The sequence below is a fragment of the Myotis daubentonii genome, chromosome 12 (assembly GCF_963259705.1).
Source record: "Myotis daubentonii chromosome 12, mMyoDau2.1, whole genome shotgun sequence".
Lineage (NCBI taxonomy): Eukaryota > Metazoa > Chordata > Mammalia > Chiroptera > Vespertilionidae > Myotis > Myotis daubentonii.
The window spans coordinates 56710315-56724654 of NC_081851.1; the positions used below are offsets into that span (position 1 = coordinate 56710315).

The 14340-nt window shown below is 55.7% G+C and overlaps 2 protein-coding genes across 2 annotated transcripts in view; one reads left to right on the forward strand and one right to left on the reverse strand.

Annotated features, from left to right (window-relative positions):
• Positions 1–14340, forward strand: part of SIX2 (SIX homeobox 2) — a 49971-nt gene that overhangs the window by 29015 nt on the left and 6616 nt on the right. The window lies entirely within an intron of this gene.
• SIX3 (SIX homeobox 3) overlaps positions 13986–14340 on the reverse strand; it is a 2481-nt gene continuing 2126 nt past the window's right edge. Inside the window, exon 2 of the mRNA XM_059660660.1 lies at positions 13986–14008. Within this exon, the coding sequence (XP_059516643.1) occupies positions 13986–14008 (23 nt within the window). The remainder of the gene's footprint in view (positions 14009–14340) is intronic.

Sequence of the window (14340 nt, forward strand, 5' to 3'; positions counted from 1 at the left end):
GGACTTCAATACAGTCCTGGCCGCAGTGTCGTGGGAGCTGAGCATGCGCCCAGATCCCTGCAAGGCCAGGCAGAAGGTGGCCACGGCTCTCGAGTGGCCAGGGTGCCTCAGTGAGGACCCTGTGTTTGCCCAGCACTCTCTGCACTGCACTGCAACTGCCCCTACAGCCTGAGTGAGTCCCCTGCTCCAGCTGTTTGAAAACCAGCCCAGCTCACCTCTGAGTCACCTGCAGAGTTCCTGTTGCCTCCGTTTCCAGACAGGCCAGGGTGACTCAGGGAGCCCTAGTCACCTTCCCAGCCCAGGTGCCCATCACCACCGTCTCCCGGCTCTCCTCCCTGTGACTCAGCTGTTCCTGGGGAGGCAGCTCCAGGCTCCCACCACTCCAAGTCCTGAGCATTATAATAATTCAAATAAACATTGAAAACAGCACAGTGGCCGTTCTCAGGGAGGGGCAGGGGGAGCTCTGCACAGAAGGAACTGCTGAACACCTGGTCCCGGAGCCTGTGGGGGAGGGAGCCGCCTAACGTGGAGGGACAGGGGGTGTTTCATCATCCTGACTGTTCGCCTCTGATGGAGCCCCAAGAAAGGCGCTCAGCAGGGTACCCTCAAATCAGGACTTCCTGGCGTGTACCCATCCCCCAGCCTCTGCCCCTGGAGTTCAGGGCCCCCAACCACATCCTTAACAGGGGACATCACTCCCCACCCCCCTTGCTCGGGCCTGGAAGAAGGAAGAGAGGAAGGCTTGTGAGGGAACTCCTTACCCTCCTGCGGGGTGACTTTGGGGTGACAGAAGACCAGCAAGCCTCCCACAATTCTCTCATCCTCTCAATTTTCTCAGCTGTAAAATGGGGATAAAAATGCTAATCCCCCGGCATGCTGGAGGACCAAAGGAAATAGATGGTGAAAGATCCCAGGATACTGCCTGTTGCCTGGGATGCAGCCAATCCAGACTCCTTTCCTTCCTCCCTTCGGGGCCTGGCCCGGTGTAAAGGTTTAAGGCTTGAGGCACTCACCTGTGGCTTTAGGTAGAGATGGGCTTTCCTCCCAGGCATCCGGGGGTGAGACCAGTGGGCACCTGACTGTGCCCAACTGACCGGGAAGGTGGAGTCCAGCTGGATGTGGGAAGCATGAAGTCTGGCTCATGGGGAGAGAGCAGCTCTTGGAGAGCACAGCCAGTAAGAATGAGAGCCTCGCCCTGGCCTGTGCGGCTCAGTTGGTTGGGGAGCAGTTGGTTGGGTATTATCCCGGGCACTGAAGGGTTGCAGGCTCCATCTCCAGTGGGCGGCCTGTGGGAGGCAGCTGATCACTGTTTCACTCTCACATCAATGTTTCTCCCTCTCCCTTCCTCGTTCTCGCTCTCCCTCTTGCTCAATTAGAGAGAGAGAGAGAGAGAGAGAGAGAGCCACTGGAGGAGGAGTCACCTTAGCAGCTAAGTCACACATCGAATCTCTACAGAATTACTCACTTCCTTGAAAGGGAACTTTGTTTTTTCTACTTTGAAGCTTCTTAACCCAAGCTCCCCCTTTCCACTGGAGGGGAAGTTTGCATCTTCCCCTTGACTGTGCAGTAAAAAGGAGAGGGAGCAGCACAGAGAGCCGGGGTGGGGACACCACAGGGAGGCAGGAGGACCCCCAGCTCTCATCCCAGCTGCCCGGGAGCCTTCCTGATCTTCAAGTGCAGCTTTGCTGTCACCCTCACCCTGACTCCAAACGCCCCCACATGACCTGCCTCCTGTCCTAAGTGTCTTAGAGCCCATTTCTTCTTTGCATCCAGGGTCAGGTTAGAATGGTTCTAAACGAATGAATTGGGAAATAACAGGGTTTTCAGGGCATTGGTGAGTAGGCCCCCCAAAACTACAACAGCCCAGTATACACAGCCCGGATGACTTTTCCTTTTATAGCTAAACTATAGTCATTGGCAGGCTGGGGTGGCCTGTGCGTGGGGGCCAGAGGGTCTCCCCCTTTTCCTCCATCCTCCCCTTTCATCATATGGCATAGCCATGGAATGGGATATTATTTTTCAGCCATAAAAAGGAATGAAGTACTGACACATGCTACAAACGGATGAACCTTGAAAACATTAGGCTAAGAAGCCAGTCACAAAAGGCCATGTACAGTATGATTCCATTTATATGAAATCTCCAGACTAGATACACCCAGAGACACAAAGTAGGTTGGTGGTTGCCAGGGGCTGCGGGAAAGAGCAAGGGGACCATGGGGAGTGATTGCTTAATAAGTTCAGGGATTCCTTTTGGGATGAGGACAATGTTCTGGAACTAGATAGTGGTGATAGCTTCACAGCATTGAGAATGTGCTAAATGCCTATGCACTGTGAGCTGTAAAGTGGTGTAGATAGTGAATTTTGTGTTATGTGTGTTTTGCCACAACTATACACAAGCTTTTCAGGCCTTGAGTATGCCCCCCTCTACTTCCACCCTGCTAACCCCTCCCCATTCGTAAGAGTAAGAGTTCTAGAATGAGGAGGGACATTTTCTATTTCTGGCGGTGTTGTTGGGGAGGTAGTGTCCATTGGCCAAGGCGCACTAGGGCCAGCCCTACAGGGCCTTGATTGAGGCAGTAGGTCAGCTTCAGACCTAATGTCCATGGACTAACAATGAGAAGATCCAACCTTGCATATCCTAGGCCTCATCCGCATCTCCCTGTGCAGCCCACTCTGCTTCACCAGCACTGAGCTTCCAGGGGGCCCCCAGCTAAGGCGCCACCATGTCTCAAGCCCATCTTCTCCAGAGCCTCCGGCTCCCAGCCACAGAGGAGCAGGCAAGATAGAACCTGGGCTCAGGAGGTCTGAGGCCTGTTTGGAGACTCACCTATAAGACCACAGGGCTGGACAGCTCGCCAGGTCTGCACATAGCCATTCCCCTCCATGCTGACTGGTCTTGCTATTGGAGATAGGCACAGATGGCCCAGGAAACCCAGGTCTCCTCCCTCCTTGGAGATTGCTGGGAACATTGTGACATGCCAGTTAGTTAACTGTGGACCAAGCTTGACCCGGAAGGAAGCCAGCCAGGCCACTCCCCCTAACATGTTCAGTAGAGAGCTACACTGGGCTTGGATATCTCTGGGAAGAGAGCGGGAGTTTGGAGTCAGGGGCCTGGGCCCCGTCCAGTCTTCCAACCAGATGGCAGAAAGACATCCAGAAAGATACCTTTTCCCACAGGACCCTATGGCTCCTTCTCTTGCCTCTAGTGTCAGGAGCCAGGATTTATCTGCCTTCTCCAGCCTGTGTGGAAATCAACACTCTAGTCCCTGGGGCCCTCCACGATGCTGCTAGCCTCGTTGGGCTGGCTCTAGGACCCTATCCCACAGCCAACTTGACCTACCTTTTCTATGGATCTTACGCTTTGTGGTTTATCTTCTTAAATTATTTAAATTCCAACTGTCCCAACTTCCTGTCCCACCAGGAACCTCTTTATCCCTAGACTCCGTGCAATAGACCACAGTCCTTTTCCAAAAACCTCTGGGATAGGATGTGTTTGGAAATCCAGAATTTTGGAGATTTCAAGAAGGTACATAGAATGGTCCATGTGTTACATATTATACCATACCACCGTGGAAGGTCCGGAGCAGTACCTGTAACCAAACACATGAATATTTCCGCAGTGAAACATCTGCTATCCATGCCAAGTGGGAGAAATAAAGACTATAGATAGTTTCGCATCAGTGTAGGTCAGGTTTTATTGCCAAATCGTTTTGGCAGCAAACATATAAAAAAAATAAGCAAAAGCACCGCTTTCTGAATTGGATTTGTAGAGAAGAGATTGAGGATCAGTATTTATGCTGCATAAGAGAGAAGCATGAATAGACTTATGGGTCAAGATCTGCTTCAAATGGCCTCTTCCCGCCCTCTTTGTTCATACTTCAATAGGGCCACTTAAATGACAACTTTGTGTTGGATTTCTCAGTTTCCACTAAACTAGGATCCTAAGATTGTGGGGCAAGGTGTGTTGCCATTCGCTGTGCTGGAGGCATAACACAGGACCTGGCGCTCAGCAAGCAGCTGTGGAGGGGGTGAGAGGGGAGGGATTCCCTCCAGACAACCATCATGGAAGCAGAGCCCCGCGCTCCATCCGTACGAGATGCAGGGCACCTGTGGGAGAGGAGGTTAACAGTGCAGCAGGAAGGCTCTAACCGGTTTGGCTCAGTGGATAGAGCATCGGCCTGTGGACTGAAGGATCCCGGGTTCAATTCCAGTCAAGGGCATGTACCTTGATTGCTGACACATTCCCAGTAGGGAGTGTGCAGGAAGCAGCTGGTCGATGTTTCTCTCTCATCGATGTTTCTAACTCTCTATCCCTCTCCCTTCCTCTCTGTAAAAAATCAATAAAATATATATTTTTAAAAATAGTCCAACAGGAAGGATGCCTTAGTGTGAGACAAGTATTGCAAGTCCAGGCAGGCAGCTACGGATCAAACAGTAAAGGGAGAGGGAAGAGCTAGAAAAGTGACCTCAAATCCCACAGGCTAAGGTGGAAAGTACTACAGAAGCAAAACTGTGGACTTTGGTATAAGACGGGGTTTGGTCCATCGCATTCTCCTTTAAGAGTAGAAGGCGGCTATCCTGGGGAGAGGTGCTGGAAAAAACGAAACGGAAATGGAAAGGGCTCAAGGGCCTCAAAGGGAGGCCCTTTCCAACCCACCCACCCAGCCAGAGCCGGCGGCGCAGAGGGCTGGGGCGCTGCGCACCGCCGCCGCGAGGTGGCAGCAAAAACCTGCCAATGGCCCCGAGCGCGCGGCCTCCCTCCAAGGACCACGTCTACTTGCTGGGGCGCGAACGGCCAGAGCAGGAGGGGGTCCGCCGCTTTCCCGCGGGGTCCAGGACAGAGAGCCCTGACATGGCTCCCGGGGTCCATGGAGGCGGAAAAGGACTCTTCCTCGGGTGTCCTAAACCGATATCTGGAAACTTCTCGAGGGGCCCATGGAATCCGGATGCCCTGACCCACTGCCCTCCTCTGTCCTCCTCCCACCCCCCACCCCCACCTCCCACCCCCGGGAAAATGCATCCTTCTCGCTCCGCTGCTGACGGGGTCACGTCCTGGACTCTTCTGCGGGCACAGAGCGGTGGTCTGCCTTCCTCCTTCCTCCCAGTCCTTCTGCAGCCGCTCAGCTCAGGCCAGGACGTGCCAGCGAGTCTGGAAGCTGCTCCCTGATATCTGTCAACCCCCCACCCTTCCTCGCCCACCCCCACCCACACTCAGGAGGCACGTGCGGACGCGGAGCCACGCAAAGGCCACGCACGCAGACACCCACTCGCACAGACTCGCCCGGGTCACGCTTACGTTCTAGGTTCGTGGGGAACAGACGTCAGAGGCCGCGAGGTGCAATGACAGGATCTCCAAGAAACTGAAGGCTGACTTCCCCGACGCTCACTCCATCTCTCTGGGTCTCTAAACCCTCGTTAGTCCAATAACAAGATCTCTAAGCTGCCAGGTGGCTCTGAGCGAGCCTTCCTTACCGTCCTGATGGCTCGAAGGGCAGGTTCACACGCCGGGCTGTCTGGTTCCCTGCAGGACCCGTGGGCAGGAGGCGTCACGCACCCAAGTTGCTCAGGGCCTGTCCTGCGGGACAAGACTCCCCAGGCGCGCAGAGGTGCGTGTGTCCCGGGTCTCCTGCTCCACCTCTAACCCTCAGGGACTCTTCATACGGCCCACACTCCCATTCACCTAGTGCGCTTGTCTCCTCGGTCACTCCAGCTACCCAACAGGGTTCACGTGTATGCACACACTTCACTCTCAAATGCACGCCACGGAGTCCCCCGGCTCTGGGAAGCGGTGGTTCAGGCAGAGCCCAGTCCAGCCTGGGGGAAGAGCCCGCGGAAATCCCAGCTCATCCCCTGGGCTTCATGGGATGCCAACCAGCAGGTCGCCCCTTGCCCCGCGCTTCTCTTACGTCCGGTCCCTGTAGTAGGCGCGTTTGGTCAGGACTACACCCCTGCAAGGTCCGAGGGCTGGTGTGTGAGAGAAGGTGGCTCAGCCTGGGCTGACTGCTCTCCGCCCTTCCCTGCTCCCATTCCTCGAATTTGCCTCGCCTTCAGCGTCCAAGGAAGGGCCTAAGGGCATTTACTCGGTACCCCGATCGCAGGGGCGAGAAAGACTGAAGGGGGCACCATCTACACAGGTGTGGGGAGGGGGAGGGGGAGGGGGAGGTAGAGGCTGGCTGGGTGACAGCGGCCAAGTCATGGCCCTCTCTGAGCTTCAGTCTCTTCCCATGTATTCAGACCCGCTGCCGGCTCAGAGGCGTCAGGAAAAGGCAGTGGCGGCCGGGTCCTGGATGACTATGTACAGGTGTCTGTCGGTCCTTCCTCCCAGTCGGGCCGGCAGGCCCAGCCGGTGGGTCTGGGGCCAGATGGGGGCAGGCAGACAGGAGGCGGCGGCGCCCGCTGGGGCTGCAGAGCCAGAGGCGCGCACGCCCGTAATTAGCAGCGCGCTCCCTCATTAGGGAGCCCTGCTAAGGATTTCTGTTTAATAATGGTGGCAAATTAGTTATGATGGTAAATAGTCATCTCACAAGCCAACAAACGGAAGCCCTCGCCGGCCTGGGAGGGCTCCAGGCTGCCCCCAGGCACAGGCGCGGCTGTGGCCTGGGGCAGCCCAGCACCGCGGGGACCCGCGGGGAAAGCGCCTGGAGTAGCGGGGCGACCTGCCCGGAGCGGCGGGGGTTCGGCCACAGCGCCTCCCAGCGGCCTGAGGGAAGAAAGACGGAGTCTGGGCCAGAAAGCCGGAACAAAGGCCCGGCGCCAGGAGCGTCTGGGAAGCCCGAAGGCAGGCGGAGGGGGAACAGTGGGGAGTGCGCACCACAAAGCCGAGCAGCGCAGTCCCAGACCCGCCCAGGCGACTACCCCCCACACACAGCCGGGCCCCCACCTCTGGGCCTTCCATGGGCCTCTCAACCTCGGGTTCCTGGACCACCGCACACACTCACCACACTTCACCTCCAGGGGTCCGAGCACTCATCTCTCGCCTCCAGTGCCACCTTCTAGAAGCGGAGGCGGACAGCCTGTGCTGCTCTGGACTGAGGCGCTCCAGCCCGCAGCCATCGCCATCCTCCCACGGAGAGGCTCTGCCCCTTGGCCCCACCATGAGCAGCCTGGGGAGGTGTATGCATGTGTATGCATGTGTGTGTGACTTCCCGTGTGGTTTCCTGTCTTGCCAGCACCTTCTGTGAAGTCCTTGGTGTCTGAGGGGTTAAACTTCTGCAGGTGAAGGCCCATTCCTCTTCGGAAAAGACTGTGTGCATGAATTGCTGAGAGTCATGTTTGTAAAGAGTGGGGTGTTCCTGTTGGGAGTGGAGATGTGCTCTGTTCTGTGCAGGAGGGGTGGGGAGCCAGTGCCTCCTGGCGGAGGCCGTGGTGTGTGTGTGTGTGTGTGTGTGGTGTGTGGGGTGTTTGTGTGTGGTGTGTGGGGGTGTGGGGTGTGGGGTGTGGTGTGTGGGGGTGTGGGGTGTGTGTGTGTGTGTGGTGTGTGGGTGTGTGGGGTGTGTGTGTGTGTGGTGTGTGGGATGTTTGTGGGGGGGGGTGGGGGGTGTGTGTGTGGTGTGTAAGGTGTTTGTGTTCTGTTCTGTGCAGGGTGTGTGGGGTGTGGAGGGGGTGTTTGTGTGTGTGGGGTGTTTGTGTGTGTGTGTGGTGTGTGTGGTGTGTGTGGTGTGTGTGTGGTGTGTGGGGGTGTGGGGTGTGTGTGTGGTGTGTGGAGGTGTGTGTGGGGGGTGTGTGTGTGTGGTGTGTGGGATGTTTGTGTGTGGGGGGTGTGGGGTGTGTGTGTGGTTGTAAGGTGTTTGTGTGGGGGGGGGTACGGGAGTGTGTGGTGTGTGTGTGTGTGGTGTGTGGGGTGTTTGTGTGTGTGGTGTGGGGTGTGGGGTGTGGGGGGGTGTTTGTGTGTGGGGTGTGTGTGTGTAGGTGTGTGTGGGGGTGTGTGGTGTGTGGGGTGTTTGTGTGTGGGGGGTGTGGGGTGTGTGTGGTGTGTAAGGTGTTTGTGTGTGGGGGGCTACGGGAGTGTGTGGGGTGTGTGTGTGTGTGGTGTGTGTGTGGTGTGTGTGGTGTGTGGAGTGTTTGGGTGTGGGGTGTGGGGTGTGGTGCGGGAATGTGGGGTGTGTGTGTGTAGGTGTGTGTGTGTGTGGTGTGTGGGGTGTTTGTGTGTGGGGGGTGTGGGGTGTGTGTGTGGTTGTAAGGTGTTTGTGTGTGGGGGGTACGGGAGTGTGTGTGGTGTGTGTGTGTGTGGTGTGTGGAGTGTTTGGGTGTGTGGTGTGGGGTGGGGGGGTGTTTGTGTGTGGTGGGGGAATGTGGGGTGCATGTGTGTGTGGAGTGTGTGTGTGAAATCACCTGTGGGGGCCTCTGAACGAATCCATGTGAGGGGAGAGGCTGCCGCTGAGGCGGAGAGGCGTGGCATGTGCTGTGAGGGAGGGCGGTTTCATGGCTGGGCCTCTCTGGGCAGAGGATGCCGCCTGCACTCCCAGCCCACAGGGGAGGGGGCCTTTGGGGGCACCAGGCTGCCTGGCACACTGGCAGCACTCACTCCCGGTCCCAGGCCCAACGGTCACGAGTCAGCTCCCCTCGGCACTTTCTTGGACATTGAATGGTTCCTGTGCTCACAAGGGCTCCGGCTCCCCAACCAGGCCTGGCCCTCCTCCTGCCTGGGCCGGAAGTAGCTGCTCCCTACCTTCTCTCCTCCTGTCCTTCCTGTCCCTGTCCCTCCCACTTTCTGTCTCAGCTTCCCTCTCCTTTCTCTCTCTTCCTTCTCCATTGGCCTTTCCCCCCTGTCTGTAACTCCCCCCCCCTTTTATTCTCCCCGCATAAGAAATGGGGACCCCTGTTCACCTGAGCACTCCCATTAGGCATGTTTCCTGAAGTGCTTGTCTAGTTTGCTGCCTACCTTCTCTGGGGCCCTAGGCTGGAGTGTGTGTGTGGGGGGGGGGGGGGGCGGTGCTGGGAGTGGGGAGGTAGCGCAAATGGGTGGCCTCTCAATGCCTAGAGTCAGGCTGTGTGGTTGGGGGTTAAAGTGCCTCTGGGAGGCATATCTACTATGTGTTTTGTGGTTCATTTGTATGTTATGTGGAGGTTTCCTCTGCGTATGTATCCTCTGTGTTTGTTCTGGTGGATGTGTGTGTGTGTGTGGGGGGGCTGCTTCTGTATGTTTATTGCTCATCTGCTCCCTTTCTTTTTTTAAAAAAAAAATATTTTTTTTATTTTAGAGAGAGAGGAAGGTAGGATAAAGAGATAGAAATATCGATGGGCTGCCTCCTGTATGCCCCCCACTGGGGATTGAGCCCACAACCCAGGCATGTGCCCCAACCGTGAATCCAACCAGTGACCTCTTGGTTCATGGGTCAGTGCTTAACCACTGAGCAACACCATCCGGACACTTTCTTGTACGTGAACTTTTGGTGAGATCCGGCCCACTGTACTGTATGTAACAGGCTGTGCACCGTATGTTTTGTGGTGCTAATGCTGTTCTATGGGGCCCATATTTCCTGCACAGCATGGGTAGCTCTGGATAGCTCTGTAGGAGGCTGCAACTTTGCATGTTTATGTGTGTGTCTATACGGTTTGGAGTGTGTGCACCCTGGAGAGTGTGCCTGCAGGGGAGACAGGATGGAGGGTTCTCATGTCTGTGTCTAAGGACCAATGTAGAATCTATAAGGAGGAAATCGGAAAGGCAGGCCTGTGTGGTGCAGGGAAGAGCATCCATGGGTGTTAGCAAGCTGCTCTGGGACAGGTGGGCAGTAGGGGAAAGGGCTATGGAGGTTTATGATGGGGTGAGGCGTGTGCACCACCTGTGGGCTGGGGGCGGTATTTGTATAGATAAGTGAGTGAGTGTGTGCGCGCGTGTAGCCTCTGTCAGCCGGCTGTGCCTGCCACAGCGGAGCTCAATCAGCCGCTGCATGAATACACTCGAATGGAAAGTTGTGCTCAGCTGACCGGAGAAATCAGAGCCGGCTAGCACCGCTCCCCTCCTCCCTGGCTCCCTTCTGCCCTCCCTTGAACTGGAGGGCCCTGGGGCCCTGGTACAGGGCAGAGGAGGCTCAACTCAGCTGGGGCCAGAAGGGGTGTGGGGATGAGCGGGCCTGAGCACGAGCAGTTAGGGGCTTCCATCAGGTGGGCTGGACATAGCCCCAGCCCTTGGGGGAGGGGGATAGGGGAAGGGCCAGAAAAGTCCCTGAGGCAGCAGCTAGTGCTCCAGGTGACTTAGGCAGGGGACCAAGAAAGCCACAGAGGCAGAGGAAGACAGGGAGAGCAAGCAGAGGCAGACCTCCAATGCTGGGGGAGGCCCAGTAACCACGGGCGGGCCTGGCCGGACTGGCTCCAGCGACCTGAGCAATGGGCTGGGTCCAGAATGCGCTGGGCTGGCCGGGTCTCCTTTCATAAGAAGCTACGGGAGCACTCCTCCCACACAGCCCACGCTAGGGTTTTCCACCCGTCACTCGGCCTGCCTAGGCCTGGGTGTGGCCCTCCCAGCGCCTCACTGGAGCCGTCCCCACGTCCAAAGGCCGGCCACCACCTCCAACCCCAATGCCAGCCGGATGGTCAGGCTCTTGTGCCTCCAGTCTCACTACTGATCAGCATCCCAACGCCGCGCTGTGGCAGCTTCCAGGTCATTTCATTTTAATCAGCTATACATCTTGATGGGGACAATCAGCTGTGCTGGCGGGCAGTCAATTCCACAGGATCCAAGGAGAGCAAGAAAGGGGGCCGTGTTGGGGCTCAGGACCACCGCCCGGGTAGGGGGAGGAAGAGGGGAACAGGCCAGAAGGGATAGATTGGGCTATCTTCCCTCAGGCAGGCGGCTTCGAGGAGTCCATGACTTTGATACAGATTTTCCCAGTTTCACATCCCATTCTGCCAGTTCATGTTTCTGGTGCAACCCCAAGTTGATATTGTTTTTCTTTGAGAGAGGTAGGAACGAAGAGAATATCCCCACATTGGCTGTTATTCTTCAAGCCCCGTACACACTAGAGTAGGCTGCCCAGGTAGGAAGAGGCCTACGTACACAAGGGAAGCTCGGAGACAGAAGGTGCTGGCTGAGGCGCTGGCTGCAGCCCCAGGCAGAAGCACTGGGCACCAGGGCAGTGTGTGCCAATGCCCTGGCATAGCAGCAGGAGCGGAGCTGGCCCACAGACTGTCACGGGCCAAACAGAGGGGATGGAAGGTTAAAGCTGAGGCCTGCTTGCCCAGCCTGAGGAGGTGATGAGGCCCCCTGGAGAGCACACCACATGGCACCCCCACCCACCACAGAAGGCACGACCTGCAACATTCCCAGGCTGCATGAGCTACGCACAGTGCCTGGGATGGCTTTTCGGTCCCCAGAGCTTCAGCCAAGCCTTGCCCTGGAGTTCTGCCCCACAGCCGCTAGGATGTTGACTGTGGCTTTGAGGGACCCAGAAAGAAGAATGGGCATGCAGCTGGTAAAATGAGGTCTGGAGAGAAAGGGGCCTCTTCCCCCTCACTGTTTAAAGGGGCAGGGGCCAGATTCAATGTCACAGCCACAGTGTATCAGGGCAAAGGGTGGACTGGGAAGGCCATAGAGCCCAACTTCCTTCCACCCTCCAGTCAAAGAATACCCATGCCTGGAAGGGACAGGAAGTTCCATTAAGGGTGATGGCCCGGTGGTTATATCTGCTAGTTGACTAGAACAAGAGAACCCACACAGGCCCACACCAGAATCCCACAAGACACATGTCCATTGCACGGAAAGACCCGGCATGCACAGCATCCCATAGGTGTACTAAAGCCACTGCTTGCAGAATTAGGTATATTTAAACTGCCCAACCCACACACAGACACTTACACTACAGGCTATATACATGAAAACACATACTGAACACACACTGATGCACTGTACACACATTTATATCAATCGTCTCTCTCTCTCTCTCTCTCACACACACACACACATACACACACACACACACACACACACACACACCACTTCATATGCAGACCTGGACTGCATGGTGGAAGCCCAGCATTCAGAGTGGCACACATCGACCCCTCTCACAACGAGCACTCGGGCCTCTTCCGTGGGGAATCTCTAGGCAAGGTCAGAAAGGGCAGAGTAGAGTGTTTGTATGTGCACAGACCTGGGTAGAAACATAGGCAATGAGAGAGAGAGAGTGGTCGATGACAGACAGCGAGGCAGACCAACAGCAGGTGGGTGACACCCAGCAGTGCCTAGCCTCCAGAAGGAAGGCTGCTGGGGGTCTGACAGCCTCCTTTCTGCAGCGGAGGAGGCATGGGCACTGGATGCCCCAAACTTGCTTTCCCTGTAGGATACGCTGCGGGAGGGATTTTAATTCCACGAGTTTGACCCCTGCCCCCAGACAAAAAGGCATCTGCTCCCTAGTGTCAGCCGTCAAGGCCCCTCCAGGAGTCACTCCTCAGCCTGACACGCCTTTCCTTCCACCCCCAAATTCTGGTTAGGCAGTTGGGTGGGGTCCATCCAGATGCTCCACACTGTCTGAGGCAGCCACTTCTCTGGGTTTCCAGGCCCAAAATATGGGTCAGTAAGTGACAAGCCATTTAAAAAACAGAGGCTCATGTTGGGTAGAACTCAGGGAGCCCCTTCTCCAAATGCCTCGCACCCAGGTCAATATTGCCTGGACCCTGGCACCAAGAGGACCGTTTCCCAGGGCAGTAAACACGCGCAGAGATTCTGACAGGACTTGGAAGCTCTGGAGGTTGTCTGAATGCCCTGGTTCTGAAAAAGAAGGCGGCAGAAACCTTCTGCTTCAGGAAAACAAGGGCCTTTGGGCACACAAGGCCCTACTTGCACGCCCAAGGCACCTGTGGATCTGGCCACCGCTCTGTCCAGCCCGGTCTGCATACACCCCACGGTGCTGCCAGTGATGGGGACAAAAGGAAACCAGAAGTCAACGTTTAGAAACAGGCGCAAAATTCCAGGCACGGTATGGTTCTCCCTAATCCCCTTCGCTTTGGAAATTGGACTTTCAAGTGAAGGCAAGTTTTCTGAAATTGCCTCTTTGGCTCCTCCTCGGGCCCTGGCCGGCCTGGCACAGCCCAGAGTGGAGGCGCCACCAGTCACACCATCACTGGGAACCGGGAGGACCCTACCCTGGGCAGGGAGGCCTGGGGCCAGGGGGCCAGGTTAGCAAAAGGAGGTGACTTTTTGGGTTTCATTTTAAAGCGTAAATCGACTCTGAAATGTCTTGGGGTTGAAGGGACTCCAGTAAATCCCAAAGGATGGAACGAGATTTCAGGGAGATGGATGGAGTGCCATAAGGCAAGTTGTCCAGTCACACAGATGCACACACCGGGCAGTGAGAAGGGGATCAATCCAGACTCTAGACCCTGAACTCCTCAAACCACTTTTGCCTTGCTCTCTCTACCCTCCCCACCCAGCCTACAGTTGCACCCCACCCCGCTCTGGGTGGATGCTTAGATTTGGTGACCTTGTGTGTTTCTCCTTAAAAAAAGAAAAAAAAAAAGGCAACAACCAAAAGCTGCCAAACACTCCCCCAGTGACCCACATGGGCCGAGGCAGGCTACAATTCCTGGGGAACAGGGCCTGAAGAAACCCTCCATAGCCTCCTCCCCCAATGCCCTCGCTGCCTTTTCTGCTCAGGATTTGGCTTCGGGTCTTTTCTGAAGGGCCCATTTTCTTCCCTCCCTTCTCTGGGAGAAATGCTCAGACCCCGCTTTAAAATTCTGCCCCAGCTCTGGCGGCATATCTGGAGTGGAAGGCAGGCCCGGCCACAGCACCTCGGGGGTGCAGCACCCCGGGGATTCGGCACAGGGGCAGACAAAAACACCAGTCTCCAGGAGTAATAAGAAAATGGAGAATACTGTATTTGCTTTAGAAAGTTTTTACATATAGATAAACACGCAGTTAAGATAACAGTAAAAGCGCTCTACAGGGAGTGAGAGATATCGCCAAAGCAGCTAGGAAATACTTGAATAGCTTTTGCTTAAGAATACTACAGTCTCACTCTCCGCTTTTGCTGTTGACAGGGTCCCTCTTCCTACCCCAGCCCGAAGAGCACGCCTGAAACACCGAATGGGAGAGGAACCCCCAAAAGCAAAGAGGTGAGCGGGGAGGGGGGAGAAGGAGGGAGAAGAGAGAAAGAAAGGGAAAGGGAGAGGAGAGAAAGCAATTATCATATACAGGCAATTTCTACACATATATTACAAACTGGGAAAATGACCAATCATTAAGATATACATAATTCATATAAAATTTTGAAATAAAAATAAAAATCTGTTACAGTCATAACTATTCTTTTTCCACATTTATAACCAGTACCCACACAGGCAGTGACAGAGTGGAGAGAAAAAGGTGCTTACGAAGAAAATGATTGTCTGCTGAACAAAAAAACA